Raw genomic sequence first — 15,867 nt, 5'->3', positions numbered from 1 at the left:
ACAGATGTACAGTTGAGAATTACGTTATTAGTCTCCGAAATTTAAAGTTTTTGTCAAAATTTCCAGAGTGGCTTTTTAACACAGCAAGAAAGTTTTAATTTAGAAAGCATAAATTAATTCTGTTTGCACACAATAACTGGTGGATCATATCAGAATAAATAAAAATGACCAGGGTGAAATATTAATAACCCACTGAAAAACTGATCTTTTTATTGAGCCATAGCACAAACAACTGCTGTGCAAAGATTTGCTTTAACTCTGTAATGCTCGAAGCTTGTACAATCAAGTTATTTTATGGTGTTTGTGTTAAAGAGTCATCAAGAAATTGTCAAAAATTCAAACAAAGCCACAAAGTACAGATCAGAGGAAGGATGTGGAAGATTTCAAGGACTCTGAAAAGCAAACTAGTGAGAGACGTGTTTCACACCAAGAACAACTCAATTTCTGCACATGAGATACCTTCAAGCCTGACTGAAGAATCCTAAGGACAACCTGGAGAATGATTATGTATACTGGAAGCATCTCTTTTGGTCAGATAAGATTCAATTAGAGCTCTTTGAACACAGAGATGTGTGGAGAAAGAAGGGAGTGGTGTACAATAAAAAAAATATCATCTTCACTGTTGAAACACGGTGGTGGGAGCATTATGCTGTGGGGATGCGTCAGTGCATCTGTAACTGAGAATCTTGTCAAGGTGGAAGGAATCACGAAGAAAGAAAGATATACAAAGATTCTGAAAGAAGGTTTTGACTGGTTTGCTCAAAGCCCTGACTTGAATCTGATTAAAAATCTGTTGGTTGAATTGAAGACCACGGTCCATGCCAGAAGACCATCAGAGACTCAGACATTCGCCAAAGAACAATGGGCTGGGGTTGATTAGGAGATGTGTGTGAGGCTTGTTGAAAACTACAACAAAGGACTGCAGGTTATTGTCCAGCAAAATGATACACAATTGACTATTAGCTTTAGCAGGCTAATGACCCTAACCCTTGACCCTGCCAGCTTTAGTTTTTTGTTTGTTTGTTTTTTGTCATTTTGTTTTAAAGTAATATAAGTATCAAAACTAAAACTAGGCTGTTTGGAAAAAGAGTGTTAAAAATCACTGGCTTTCTAATAAAAATGACATTTTTGTGGAGGTGCTAATAATTCTGTCTTCATTAGCATAGATGTCATCACTGAAAAGACAAAAGAAAAATGTAAATGAACAAAAGCCCAAATCAGCTGAATTTCAGTTGTAACAGTTGTAATAGATCATTTTGATGTTTATACGGGGCACTAACTTGGTGTTTGCGTGTGAACAGGTGAGATGGTCCGTCAGGCCAGAGTTTTAGCCCAAGCTACCTCTGACTTGGTCAATGCCATGAGATCAGATGCAGAGGCAGAAGTTGATGTTGACAACTCCAAAAAATTGCTTGCTGCAGCCAAGCTCTTGGCTGATGCCACAGCTCGGATGGTGGAGGCTGCTAAGGTAGGAAAGCATCAGGCTTAACCTCACAATGCAGTGTGGTTAACATAATACCAGACAAGCTAACTGCTTTCAGTCATTATTACATTACTTTATTGTACCTTATTATATTCTACAAAATTTAACCTAGCTCTTGATGCAGTGCATTTTATTTTGTTGTTGTTACATCTAGAACAGTTTTAAAGGAATTGAACTGAATATCTTCCCTTTGATAGAAAACAAGTGTTGGCATTACTGTATGCACTATCTACTCGCATCATTTCACATCCAAAATAAAAAGGCTGCTGCATCAGTGGCTCTTAATGAGCCCCTGGCACTGCTGAGCAGGATATTATCAGTGTGAAATACGCAGGCATGTGAAACGCTGCTTATGGCTCGTTAGATGTTTTTGATCTGTGACACATTAATCACCACGTCACTGCCATTATCAAAGAGGAAGTGAGGATCTGGCACTGACGGTTTCCTTGGAAACTGTCAAAAAGCAGACAGATCTAAATGACTCTTTCCATCTATTGCACAACTTGCATAACCAGAGTTGTTTAAACTTTTATTGCTGAGATCTGATTGCTGTTGTTAGATTCTGTATGTGCAGTACAGTATGTGTGAGGGAGTGTGTGTCCGCGTGTGCACATCTGCACATGTGTACATGAATGTGTGTTAATGCGTCCCCCAGGGGGCAGCCGCCTACCCGGACAATGAAGACCAGCAACAGAGACTCAGAGAGGCAGCTGAAGGGCTACGTGTCGCCACTAACGCGGCGGCTCAGAACGCAATAAAGAAAAAAATAGTCAACAGGCTGGAGGTGAGTTAAAGGACTCAATGTGTCATCATTTTTTCTGTTGTCTGACCTTGATCAAAACATAAATCTTCTTCTTGTTTCACCTTACTGACAAAGGTGTGACCCAAACATCTCTTTCTGTTATTGTATAATACCTGCAAAAGAAAGATGGTGTAAAAATAAAAGGAGAAAGAAAACACTGAAAAAAAGGATGAAAATAACCATGTAGAAACAACTGCTGGGCAATTTATTATATTTGTATTATTTCTCTTTCCTATAGCACTGTGCTATAAGCCCCATTAGTGCTGTGAATGAGCCACCTAAGTGTAAAGATCTGTATTTAGCCCTTGGTATCAGTTTGCCTCTAATGACTTCCTGCTCTCTGCACAAGAACACACAGTGTAGTGTTCAGTTTTCTAGGCACATAAACTATGCATTACTGAGGGCTCGAATAAGCCTGCTATCAGACATGCAGCATCTCAGTCATCCTTCTTGCATCAGATGTTCACACTAATGATGGTAATAGCATCCTCTATCGAGACAGCATGTAAGCTGGGGAAGACCAGAATGTTGAGCATATCCAAGTGCATGTGACAAATATAACAGATGACACTATGACCCTTAAGACCCCTTAATTTATCCAGTTTTATACAGACAGCATGATGAGCATATCACTTTATGTATTCCACTGACAAGCCACAAGCTGAAGTGGCAGTGTAATAGGTGGGGTTTGTTTGTCTGTTTCTCTGCAAGATTATGCAAAAGCTACCAAGCCGAATTTCATGAAACTTGATTGAGTGGGTTAAGTTCAAAGGAAGAAGCCATTAAATTTTCTTTTGTATACTGATCACATTCTTTAAAATTGCAAAAGAATAACAAGGGCACTTGATCTGTCTGTCTGTCTGTCTGTCTTTAGGGTTATGTGAATTTTCTCTATATAACGATACCATGTGTTACGTATATCTTTCCATCAGTATCTCCTCACCCATTTAACAGCTTTGTTTTCAGTCCCGTCATTGCTTCAAACCCTGTCTTGTGTCTATGAATTAATGTAAGCCAGGCTATTTTTAGCTTTAGTTCTGGAAATCTGCCCAAGCGAAGGCAGTACTGATCACTTCATGAAATCATGACCGAGCAGCATAGTTCCATCCATTTCCCTCTTCTTTTGGTTGTGACCCCTTTTAGTCTGATTAGAACTCTGTTGGAGTACAGAACATGACAGCATAATACTGCGCAGAGCAAAAGTGAACATTCCTCTTAGCCAAGCAGCACTCTCTTACTTACATTTTCTCCATTTGTGTCTTCTGAACAGATCGCTGCTAAGCAGGCAGCGGCTGCTGCTACACAGACCATCGCAGCTGCTCAAAACGCAGCTGCATCCAACAAAAATACAGCCTCACACCAACAGCTAGTTCACAGCTGCAAGGTATGATCCTGTAATCTTTGTGATGTGCTCTTTTGTACTAATGTTATAGCCTGTATTTACATATAATACATGTTGTCACAGGGAGTGTCTTGTTTGGGAGCCTTGTTAGCAACTTTCTCAGTAAGTCATGATGGTGTGGCATATGAAGCAAACATTATGTGGTGTTTAATTTCAGATGGTAGCAGATAGTATTCCCCAGTTGGTGCAGGGAATGAGGAGCAGCCAAGCCCAGCCTGAGGAGCTGGGCCCCCAACTCGCCCTCATCATGGCCAGCCAGAGCTTCTTACAGGTTTGTATTTCACCTTGACACAGTGAGTGACTGTAACCCTCTATCAAAGGAATCTCATTTCTTGGTGTGTTTCTATTACTGTCTCTCAGCCTGGGAGTAAGATGGTGGCGTCTGCAAAGTCAGCAGTTCCAACAGTGGCCGAACAAGCTGCTGCTATGCAACTGGGCCAGTGTGCCAAGAATTTAGCTACCTGCCTGGCGGAGCTCCGGACTGCCACGCAGAAGGTATCCGTGAGCATGATTCTTTTCACTGATGCAGGCCATCAGTGAAAAGATTCACTGTCCAATTAGAGTCTAATTCTGTGATCTCACATCACACATTTACAGTGGGGCAAAAAAGTATTTAGTCAGCCACCGATTGTGCAAGTTCCCCCACCTAAAATGATGACAGAGGTCAGTAATTTGCACCAGAGGTACACTTCAACTGTGAGAGACAGAATGTGAAAAAAAAATCCATGAATCCACATGGTAGGATTTGTAAAGAATTTATTCGTAAATTAGGGTGGAAAATAAGTATTTGGTCAATAACAAAAATACAACTCAATACTTTGTAACATAACCTTTGTTGGCAATAACAGAGGTCAAACGTTTACTATAGGTCTTTACCAGGTTTGCACACACAGTAGCTGGTATTTTGGCCCATTCCTCCATGCAGATCTTCTCGAGAGCAGTGATGCTTTGGGGCTGTCGCCGAGCAACACGGACTTTCAACTCCCGCCACAGATTTTCTATGGGGTTGAGGTCTGGAGACTGGCTAGGCCACTCCAGGACTTTCAAATGCTTCTTACGGAGCCACTCCTTTGTTGCCCAGGCGGTGTGTTTTGGATCATTGTCATGTTGGAAGACCCAGCCTCGTTTCATCTTCAAAGTTCTCACTGATGGAAGGAGGTTTTGGCTCAAAATCTCACGATACATGGCCCCATTCATTCTGTCCTTAACACGGATCAGTCGTCCTGTCCCCTTGGCAGAAAAACAGCCCCATAGCATGATGTTTCCACCCCCATGCTTCACAGTAGGTATGGTGTTCTTGGGATGCAACTCAGTATTCTTCTTCCTCCAAACACGACGAGTTGAGTCTACACCAAAAAGTTCTACTTTGGTTTCATCTGACCACATGACATTCTCCCAATCCTCTGCTGTATCATCCATGTGCTCTCTGGCAAACTTCAGACGGGCCTGGACATGCACTGGCTTCAGCAGCGGAACACGTCTGGCACTGCGGGATTTGATTCCCTGCCGTTGTAGTGTGTTACTGATGGTGACCTTTGTTACTTTGGTCCCAGCTCTCTGCAGGTCATTCACCAGGTCCCCCCGTGTGGTTCTGGGATCAAAGCTCACCGTTCTCATGATCATTTTGACCCCACGGGATGAGATCTTGCGTGGAGCCCCAGATCGAGGGAGATTATCAGTGGTCTTGTATGTCTTCCATTTTCTGATGATTGCTCCCACAGTTGATTTTTTCACACCAAGCTGCTTGCCTATTGTAGATTCACTCTTCCCAGTCTGGTGCAGGTCTACAATACTTTTCCTGGTGTCCTTCGAAAGCTCTTTGGTCTTGGCCATGGCGGAGTTTGGAGTCTGACTGTTTGAGGCTTTGGACAGGTGTCTTTTATACAGATGATGAGTTCAAACAGGTGCCATTCATACAGGTAACGAGTGGGGGACAGAAAAGCTTCTTACAGAAGACGTTACAGGTCTGTGAGAGCCAGAGATTTTCCTTGTTTGAGGTGACCAAATACTTATTTTCCACCCTGATTTACGAATAAATTCTTTACAAATCCTACCATGTGAATTCATGGATTTTTTTTTTCACATTCTGTCTCTCACAGTTGAAGTGTACCTCTGGTGCAAATTACTGACCTCTGTCATCATTTTAAGTGGGGGAACTTGCACAATCGGTGGCTGACTAAATACTTTTTTGCCCCACTGTACATGCAGGATTGCATCTTGTCTGCTGCGTATGGCTTGTGTTTAAGTAACAGCTATGTCTGTGGGGTTTTTTTTTACTTTTTTTTTTTTTTTTTTTTAAGGCACATGAAGCTTGTGGCCCTCTGGAGATTGACTTAGCCCTCAAAACTGTACAGACACTCAAGAGTGAACTTCAGGATGCCAAGATGTCTGTCATTGATGGCCAACTCAAACCACTTCCTGGAGAAACGGTCAGTAAATAGAAACAATTACAGTTTCTCATCTAGCCCATCTCATTAGGCTAGAGATAGCTGCTGTGTAGAGATACCAAAATGCTAAAGAAATCTTAGCCATGAGTCAAATGAGTTATTTATGTGTTCTGTCGCTTATACAGCTGGAAAAATGCGCTCAGGATTTGGGAAGTACGTCTAAGACTGTGGGTTCTTCCATGGCCCAGTTGCTGACATGCGCTGCGCAAGGCAATGAACATTACACAGGTAGTGTATTTTATACACGAGTGGGGCTGAGAAGTTTGAGCAGCCATTTAGATACATATGGAATACTGCCTGTGACTTTTATTTAAAAGGAATTCTCAAAATTGTGCCGAGTGTCAGTCTTGAGGATAAACCAAGCTAAAGATGTTATTTTATTTGTGCTGTCATTACCGCCTTGAACCGAACCCCGGGAATCCAACATGGCTTCACTGCTTTGCCGTCAGTTTTGGCTCAAACGGGGATCTCAGTGGAATTGAGATGAAGACGGATAAAGAATAACATTTATAACAATGAGTGCTCCGAGGCAGTACTTCATGCTGTGGCCCAGGGTGCTGCTCTCTACTCATTAATCTTTTTTTTTCACTGGATTTAACATTCCATCAGCAAATGGCTCCACTCTGCTGGTTAATGCAATTTTATGCAATTTGCAGCTTTTTCTTTTTTTTCCCCAGTTCTATGTGTAATAAGCTGAGGGGACCTCCAGTGTGAGGCTTTATTTATCATATTAAGTGATTTATTTAAACAATGAAGTTATTTGAGTATAATGATTTTTTTTTCTTTTTTTCACAGTGTGGTGCTGCGAAATCCTGCTTGTTGACTTGCACAATGTCATTACAGTTTTAGTAAAGACAAGAAATACACATAGCTCTCAGTTAGTACTGCTTAAACAGGGCTGCTGAAATGCGACACTGGAATTAATGTATTTGCTAAATCGTCACTCATTTTTCACAGGTGTTGCTGCTAGGGAAACAGCACAGGCTCTGAGGACATTAGCTCAAGCCGCTCGAGGTGTGGCAGCCAGCACCAAGGAGCCTCAGGCTGCAGCTGCCATGCTGGACTCAGCCCAGTGTGTGATGGAGGGCTCAGCCATGCTCATCCATGAAGCACATCAGGCCCTGGTTCATCCTGGTGATGCTGAGAGTCAGCAGAGACTGGCACAGGTAGCATACCACTTATTAGCAGATAGATAGATAGATCTGATAGATCTGATAGACTGATTGATTGAGGAGCACTGATGGCCCCTGTCTCCCTCATCTACTGATTTGTAAAGATTTTCCCATTAGAGTCGTCCCCTCTACTAAGTGTTGCTCTTTTTTTCCTGTCTGCTATGCATTTCTCGGCTGGTTTCCCTCTCTCAGGAGAGGTTTTGCTGGAGTAAAATTGTTCATTCTCCTGCAGCCCTTCAGGGGATAAACATATTGTTTGGCATATATCTGTGACAGCAGCATAAATTAGTGACACGGATTATTGTGCACTGCCGTGAGCCCAATTTGCATTTGAGATATTTCTCCACATATAGCTTTGCTCTGGGGCTTTGTTGTGTAGCACATTTTTAGAATGACTAATGACGGACCATTGACAGATGTTGTACTGTGTTGCAGGTGGCCAAAGCTGTTTCGCACTCCCTTAATAATTGTGTGAATTGCCTGCCAGGCCAGAAGGATGTTGACATGGCCCTCAGGAGCATAGGCGAGGCCAGCAAGAAGCTACTAGTGGACTTCGTGAGTGTTGCTTAAGCTTTTTCTTAGGGATTTCTTGCCTTTTATGTTTGCATAATGACATGAGAGTATTTATATATCGACCCTTTATCCCCAAACAGAATATTTCCTTTTGCCTGCAGTTTTAATATTCCAAAGTGTGGCCTAATGTGCATGTCTTGTCTTTGAAGCTCCCTCCCTGCAGTAAGACATTCCAAGAGGCTCAGTCTGATCTGAACCACACAGCAGCTGAACTCAACCACTCCGCAGGCGAGGTCGTCCACTCCTCTCGTGGAAGAAGCAGCCAGCTGGCTGCAGCCTCAGGGAAGTTTAGCCAAGACTTTGATGAGTTCCTGGATGCTGGCATTGAGATGGCAGGACACACCCAGGTAGGTTTCATGACCATACAAAGACTTCATGCTCCAGTGACACAGTTTAATAGTGATCCAGTGCCAGCAGTTCATTTAAAGCTTTTATCAAGTAAACTCAAAAGCTTCAAATGCAGAGTGCATCTTTGCATTACTTTACTAACCAAAAGCTATTGCATTCAGTTAGTCACGCTAATTCCTCCAAAGAGCTCTAAAGTATTCAGATGCTTTGTGTGATGTTCTTGTTCTGAATATTTTGCTCATTCATTCAAAATTCTAAATATCAGACACTGAAGAGGATGTACACTAGTACACATGGGAAATTTTATCTCATGTGTCCTGAAGATACTCCCACAGCTTGGACTGGTTTGTAGGTCCTGACTCCTGTCTAAGTAGAATACTATCAAACTGATCGCTCACCACCCAGACTGTGCTGGTCATTCCATGGTAAACAGAATAAAGGCGAACTAGGTATGTTGCATAATTTGCATAATTAACCTGTACTAATCTCTTACTTTACAACAGCTATCGCATTTCTTCAACATGTCTGCATGGAATTAAACACCTCAGATGTTTATTTTGTTTGTCCACAACTTTTTTTTTTTTTCAGATTCCCCTGATAACGTTTGTGTTTTTCTGCCACAAATGGCTCATTTTAGTGTATAGTCTCAGATATAAGCTTTTTCTTTGTAACCATGCCTTCAAGGCCAGCATCTTGGAATCACCTCTTCACTTTTGGCGCTGAAATAGATTTTTGTGGATACCGTTTAATGAAGCTGCCAGTTGAGGACCCATGAGGTGTCGGTTTCAAAGTCTAGAGACTCTGATTAACTTGTCCCCTTGTTCTTTTCTACACCGGAGGCTCCTGCTTCTCTTTTATTCTGGTTAGAGCCGGTTTGTGCTGCTCTGTGAAAGGAGGCGCGCGCACCGTTGTCGGAAATCTTTCCCACATGAAATAGCCTAACGGTCTTGGGTACTCTGAGTTTCAGGAGAAAATTCAATTTTGTGGGGAATTTATGAGACTAAAGTCAAACCCACAAAGGCTCATATAAGTGCATTACTTCTTTAATCAGAACAGCAGTTTTTAGCCGTGACAACAAAAATTAGAGTTAGGCTTTTTGATATAATAAACTTGGAACACAATAATATTGCATACAAATTATTAATCGATAATTGTCACTTATACACACAATATTAATTTGACTAAAAAACAAACATTACATAAATTTGACAATCAAAGACTCAAAAATACCTGTTATGTGACAAAAGAGGATAGCCATTACTGTAAAGTAGAACACTCTAACCAATACTGTTTAATAATTGTAACACAACATTTAATACAGATTTGAAACCATCAAAAACAAAATTCACCTGAATTTTTCTTCTTCCTTGCATGTACAGAGTAAGGATGACCAGATCCAAGTCATCGGTAATCTGAAGAACATCTCCATGGCATCCAGTAAGCTGCTACTGGCTGCCAAGTCTCTGTCTGTGGATCCAGGTGCAGCCAATGCTAAGAATCTCCTAGCTGTGGCAGCAAGGTGCGATAAAACTCAAGCAGTACCTGAAATGTGTCAAATTTTCTGAATGCTATGTTGTATTTGCCAGTGAGGTGAACAGCTCAGTAGTATATATCATGTGAATCCTGGCTCAAGATCCGTAGCAAGTAATGATAGCTATAGAAAACAGCTTCTTACTACATCTGTATGCCGCTCCTACAGCGTGTCTGTTCGGCATTGCTAGGGGGAGTACGTATCCTCCCCTTAGTGGAGAGAAGCCAAGCAGCTGGTCCCGCAGGGCTTTAGGCCTGACTGACTTCTCTCTGTCTAATTAGGAAGATGGAAGCCTTGGCTTGAGCCTGTCTGTGCTCAGCAAGGCTGAACACAAACTCGAGACAATCTCGGCACTCCTGTGAGCTGTGTTATCCAATCGCAGCGAGAAGCCGGCAGTGCCGTGCTTGAATAGGGGGGCTAAAAGCATGTGTGAGTGAAGCCAGCCTGTGCGTGCATGCAGAGGACACATGTGAGAGCTAAAGAGGCTGTGTGGCTGCCTGTGTGTTTCAGGGCGGTGACAGAGAGTATTAACCAGCTGATAACGCTCTGTACACAGCAAGCAGCAGGACAAAAGGAGTGTGACAACGCCTTGAGGGAGTTGGAGGTAGCTTTCCTCACATATAGGATACCACACAGACATTTTCTGGTTTCTATGCATGCCTGCATTTCATGTTTTTTAAATAAAGTTTATGAGTTTTGTATTTTTTTTCTCATGGTTTCCCACTATTTTCCATTAGATTCCTCCTATATAGCCATGTTTTATAGCTGGATAATACATTCAGAACAATAGTGCAGTAGCTGCATTAGCAACACTAATATAACAGGAGCATTTTTACATTCTGAAGCCTAACGATGATTATACTATGAATAGTTTTAAATGATATTAATATTGTTCATTTAAGGCCTTGATTATGATGATTTATCTCTGCACAGATCAATTTATAATTATAATGTTAGCCTCAGGTCTGAATTAAGTAGCTGATAAATTTCCAAGGATATCAACGTAGAAATGCAATATTGTAGTTTAAGTTGTTGTGTCTCCGTCTGTATTCAGGCTGTCAGAGGTCTGCTGGATAACCCCAGTGAGCCTGTCAACGAGCTCTCCTACTTTGATTGCATCGAGAGCGTCATGGAGAATTCAAAAGTACAGGCGTATAAAATAACTGAGTGCACTATGTATACTAACTGTCAAATATTTTACATGGTAGGCAGCTGAAGAGCTAATTTGTCCACATTTTCTCCATTTTCATGTGCCTCAGGTCCTAGGGGAGTCAATGGCAGGCATTTCTCAGCACTGTAAGACAGGTGATGTGGTGGCCTTCGGGGAGAGCGTGGGCTTGGCGTCCAAAGCTCTGTGTGGGCTGACAGAGGCTGCAGGACAGGTGAGATCACAGCGCCATACTAACTCGCTCTGACTTACCCTGCTTCTGCGCTCGCCTTCCCTTTTTCTCTTTATTTTTAGATACCTAGAATTAAACACACACTTTGTTTAAAAAAGCAAATTGCTATCAATTTTTAAGGTTGACATAGCCCAAGACATACGGCGTAAAAGGAAATTGAGACATCTTCACAAGGTGGAAATCACTTTCACGCATGAACTGCTGCCCTGAACCCTTCTAGTCGATACCCAACAGAGGTGCAAATATCTGACATACTCAGAACAGACATTAAACAATCTTCACCCTGCCAGCTGACTAGTACCAACTTTGTGTGATGTCCTATTGGATCGATCTGCACCAGTCTAAGAACAGTGGAGGTATTAGCCTTGTGAATCAACAGCTATGAATGATGTAACGGATCTCTTCCTTGGCCTTGCACTGCTGGGTTTTCCCCTGGTTGTCCTTCTGTGTTGTCTTGCAGGTTCCTAGTAGGTGGGGTTAAGTAGTACAACTGGGAGCACTTGGCCGGGATCATTTAAGATCTGGCTTTCTTAGCTTTTGCTCCCTCTTTATTAACCGAGCTTCAGCCTGGTTATTTAAGGTGTTACCCCATACAGAATCACACATCTAACATTGGATCACTACTTGAAATGCAGAGGAGTGGGGTCATCTTCTTGTGTGTTCCACAGAAAATGTCAGATGATTGTGGGACATCCAGTCCTTTCTGTTGTGCTCGGTTGGTGGCCACACAGAGTCATTGTCTTTGTTGTTTTGTGTGGGTTTTGTGTTGTTTTGGGTTTTGGTGTGAAGCTCTTGTCCACTCAGTCATAGATATAAGCACTCGCATTGTTGTTGGCGTAGAGAATTTCAGTGTTTGTGCAGGTTCTCTTGATGGTTTTCATGGACAATGGTTGTTCAACATTTATCAGCTCTTGGTGTCCCAACCACAGACTCATAAGATGTGGACCCCATTCCTATGGAGTGGGTGTAGCAGCCTTGGCCACGGCCTGCTCTGTATTCCCCTTTGTGTCCCTTTGTGTTTGGGGGGTATCCAGTGTAACTGGGAGCACATAACACGCTTTTGTTTTCTACTCCACAGGCCTCTTATCTTGTAGGCGTTTCTGATCCCAGTAGTCAGTCAGGCCACGAGGGGCTGGTGGATCCCATTCAGTTTGCACGAGCCCACCAAGCTATACAGATGGCTTGTCAGAACTTAGTGGATCCTGCCAGCAGTCCCTCACAGGTAAGATCCATTAAAGGCTGCAGAACATTAGTCCCCTGGCATATGGAGACTGAGTAGTCTTTAATAACTTGCTGTTAATTCTGTCATATCTCTTTAATTAAATACAGTTTTTAAGAATAAACCTGACCTCTGTGTTTAAAGAATCAATGCCCCCATGCCTTACCTAATTTTATTTTATACAGCTGTTCCTCTTTGTTAATGGTTTTGGTTCATTTGTTCATAAGGTCTTGTCTGCAGCAACAATTGTAGCCAAGCACACCTCGGCTCTCTGTAACGCCTGTCGCCTGGCCTCTTCTAAAACTTCCAACCCAGTGGCTAGGAGACAGTTTGTCCAGTCAGCCAAAGAGGTGGCCAACACCACAGCCAACCTCGTCAAAACCATCAAGGTCAACTCTCCAACTGATCAAAACGTTGAGTGTAAATTTGTTACAGATATCTTTTTCGTCAAGTGAGAAGATACAGATGTGTGTATAAGTAGTTACACACTTACAAAAACAGCCAAATGAACAAATATTCATGACTGTCTTATTTCAGGCCTTGGATGGGGATTTTTCCGAAGAGAATAGAAACAGGTGCCGCGTTGCTACAGCCCCGCTCCTCGAGGCTGTGGAAAACCTGACGACCTTTGCCAACAACCCCGATTTTGCAAGCATTCCAGCTCAGATCAGCAATGAGGTATTCGTTCAGTTGATGCTTGTTTATAATGCTCCTTTAAAATGTCCTTCACCTTTTCTAGTTAAATGACGGAAAGTTAATAAAAATCTTTTCAACAACACAAATGAGATCTGTGACTGTTTTTTTTAGGAGCAGTGAAATGTTCAGTTCATCCTACAGAAGATATTGCGCTTTTCAGTGAGATTAAACGAGTGTTTGTGACTTGTGTATTCAGTTTGCTTAAAAACTGCCTTTTACTTGAGCCAACAAGCAAAGGTTTGTGCTGTGAGCAGGAGAGGAAATTGAATTGAGGTCCTTTTGTTATTGTCAAGGAAAGGCTCAAAAAGAAGGATGTATTTTTTGTTCAATCTGAGTGCAATAGTTTGCGCATAGTCCTCTAAAAGCTTTATGGCTGTAATCTGTTGGAGGGCAGTGTTTAACGGCACTTTCTCTTAGCACAGCTGCTCTAATCTTCAGCTTGTTAATCTAATTGTCAAGGGGGGGTTTGCTCGTATCATAAAGACTGAAGGTGTTTCTTCGTGAGTCTGTGTAAAGCTGCCTGTCTAATCTCATCCCTCCCTTTGATTGCACCTTTGATCTCGCTCAGGTAGTCAAGGAATATTAACAGCTGTCAGACCAGTATAGCTAGCTCTTCACTGTCGAGCTGTTACCTGGGCCGTTGTTTCTCCTACACTAATCTTTTCATTTCCACAGGGCTCAGCAGCACAGGAGCCCATTGTGCGTTCAGCCCGCTCCATGCTCGATAGCTCCACTTACCTTCTAGAAACAGCCCGCTCACTGGTCCTTAACCCCAAAGATCCCCCCACCTGGTCCATACTAGCCGGCCACTCCAGGACAGTTTCTGACTCCATCAAGAGTCTCATCACCTCTATTAGGTTTGTGTTAATCCCGCCTGTGATCATATCTGTCTCTGCAGCCATGTCTTCAAAGTTTAGAAAGGTTTCCTTGCAGTGAGAGAAAATAAATTCTCATATTGGAGGACTTTTTTGTGACATCTTTTCAGCTAAGCAGGAAATTGCTGCATTAGTATATAGCTACTGAGTTCCCCACTGCTTAGTAATAGATTAGCGAACGGTGGGGCTCGCTACGGTGGATCTGAAACACATTTCATTATGTGGTGTCCTATCAGCTCTCACAGCAACTAAGACCTACAATTAACAGACATTAACATTTAACCTTGACTGTCAGTATTTTTCGAGTATTCAAGCATTTGAAGGAAACGTGTTGCCACTTTCTCTCGGGAGCTGAATGAAAAATGATGGCGTTCTCATGCCTGCATAACAAAAATGAGTTTCAAGCCAGTGGCTGATTAGCTAGGCAGACCATTGTGACTATGTGCTGATTGCCTGGTAAAGCCCATGGTAATAATATGACTGCAAGATTACAGATTGCATTACAGATTCATTTGTGAGCTTTAGGGCTTTAGGTGAATATATATTTTTTCATTTTTTGATCTTTATTTTTTTTAACCAAGCAAGCTTCTTTTCCTTGTTTTCACTGTTTATATTTATCTAAGCTAATCTGCTATGGGTAGATATGAGCATCATTTTTCTTACAACTCAAATCTCCAGATTTTCTTATTATATATTTATTTGCACATTAAGGTGGAGACATTTGTCTCTTTTTTTCCCATTATTTCTGGTGACAGGGACAAGGCACCGGGACAGAGGGAGTGTGATTACTCCATTGATAACATCAATAAGTGTATCCGGGACATTGAGCAAGCTTCACTAGCAGCGGTTGGCCAGACCCTACCCTGCAGAGATGATATCTCCATGGAAGTGAGTTCAAATCCCCCATCAGCTGTATCCTGTGTGAGAGGGAAGAGGAACTTAATGAGATCTGTAGTCTTTCTGTTGAGACTTTTACTGTAATTCTCTGCTGTTGTAACTCACCAGGCACTCCAGGAGCAGCTGACATCCTCGGTACAGGAGATTGGTCATCTCATTGATCCAGTCTTTACAGCTGCCCGAGGCGAAGCTGCCCAACTAGGACACAAGGTGCTAGTCTGACAGTGTATCTCTTCATTCCCTCTGAATTTAGGAGGCAAACACACAGTTTTGTATGTTTTGGTTCAACTTTTCTCTGACTACTGTCCTAAATGCTTTGTCTCAGGTAACCCAGCTGGCCAGTTACTTTGAGCCACTCATTATGGCATCGGTGGGCCTGGCCTCTAAGCTGCATGACCATCAGCAGCAGATGACCATCCTGGACCAGACCAAGACGCTTGCTGAGTCCGCCCTGCAGATGCTTTATGCTGCCAAGGAAGGCGGGGGAAACCCAAAGGTAGTGCACAGAGTCAATTTTACTATTCGTGTCGATGCTGTGTTTTGCCTGACTTCAGAGATGAGCTGTAATGGAATGGAAAACAACGAGTTTCAAAAATAATGGAACATCTTTGTCCATCGTTGTCAGTCCATTCATTGTTGCACATTAATGAATCCCTTCTTTCACAGTTTCTCTAATTCTTTCAGCTATAAACCATTTGTATTATCAAACTGAGCAGAACAAAGCCTCAGGAGTTCTTTTTAAGTTTTCTATATTAGTGCTGGAATTGATTTTAAGATTTAAGTGATTTTTTTAAAACCTGTTCATTGCACAACTTCTAATCCCATTCTGAAATGATTGTGCTTTTACTCAAACTCTGCTGCCATCATTACAGCCATAAAACATTGAAATGAGCTCCTTAGAAGCTTTTTTTTTCTTATCAGATTGTCTGGCTACCCCAGGCTTTTATAATTTTATTTTTATGGCTACATTCTGAGATATAGATTTACAATTGTACAAACTAGACTAAGTTTGAATTATTAGC

At 42.1% G+C, this 15,867-nt stretch overlaps 1 protein-coding gene across 3 annotated transcripts in view; it reads left to right on the top strand.

Moving 5' to 3' along the window:
- The window catches only part of tln2b (talin 2b), a 94,527-nt gene that overhangs the window by 61,843 nt on the left and 16,817 nt on the right, over positions 1-15,867 (top strand). For 2 of the 3 annotated variants that reach the window (XM_085282173.1, XM_085282172.1), the window contains exons 20-40: positions 1,302-1,468; positions 2,139-2,267; positions 3,556-3,669; positions 3,845-3,958; positions 4,048-4,182; positions 5,988-6,116; positions 6,260-6,362; positions 7,092-7,300; positions 7,742-7,861; positions 8,029-8,226; positions 9,607-9,746; positions 10,269-10,362; positions 10,813-10,902; positions 11,018-11,140; positions 12,237-12,380; positions 12,605-12,790; positions 12,915-13,055; positions 13,749-13,930; positions 14,704-14,836; positions 14,954-15,055; positions 15,171-15,341. In XM_085282173.1, coding sequence (XP_085138299.1) covers positions 1,302-1,468; positions 2,139-2,267; positions 3,556-3,669; positions 3,845-3,958; positions 4,048-4,182; positions 5,988-6,116; positions 6,260-6,362; positions 7,092-7,300; positions 7,742-7,861; positions 8,029-8,226; positions 9,607-9,746; positions 10,269-10,362; positions 10,813-10,902; positions 11,018-11,140; positions 12,237-12,380; positions 12,605-12,790; positions 12,915-13,055; positions 13,749-13,930; positions 14,704-14,836; positions 14,954-15,055; positions 15,171-15,341 — 2,924 coding nt within the window. The remainder of the gene's footprint in view (positions 1-1,301; positions 1,469-2,138; positions 2,268-3,555; positions 3,670-3,844; positions 3,959-4,047; positions 4,183-5,987; positions 6,117-6,259; positions 6,363-7,091; positions 7,301-7,741; positions 7,862-8,028; positions 8,227-9,606; positions 9,747-10,268; positions 10,363-10,812; positions 10,903-11,017; positions 11,141-12,236; positions 12,381-12,604; positions 12,791-12,914; positions 13,056-13,748; positions 13,931-14,703; positions 14,837-14,953; positions 15,056-15,170; positions 15,342-15,867) is intronic. The other variant, XM_085282174.1, reaches the window with a different exon arrangement.

The sequence above is a fragment of the Mchenga conophoros genome, linkage group LG7, assembly GCF_057382185.1.
Source record: "Mchenga conophoros isolate Kocher_MC1m ecotype Shallow Benthic linkage group LG7, M_conophoros_male_GT1.1, whole genome shotgun sequence".
Classification (NCBI taxonomy): domain Eukaryota; kingdom Metazoa; phylum Chordata; class Actinopteri; order Cichliformes; family Cichlidae; genus Mchenga; species Mchenga conophoros.
Note: the sequence above shows the minus strand (reverse complement) of the source record. Positions and strands in the feature narration are given on the sequence as shown.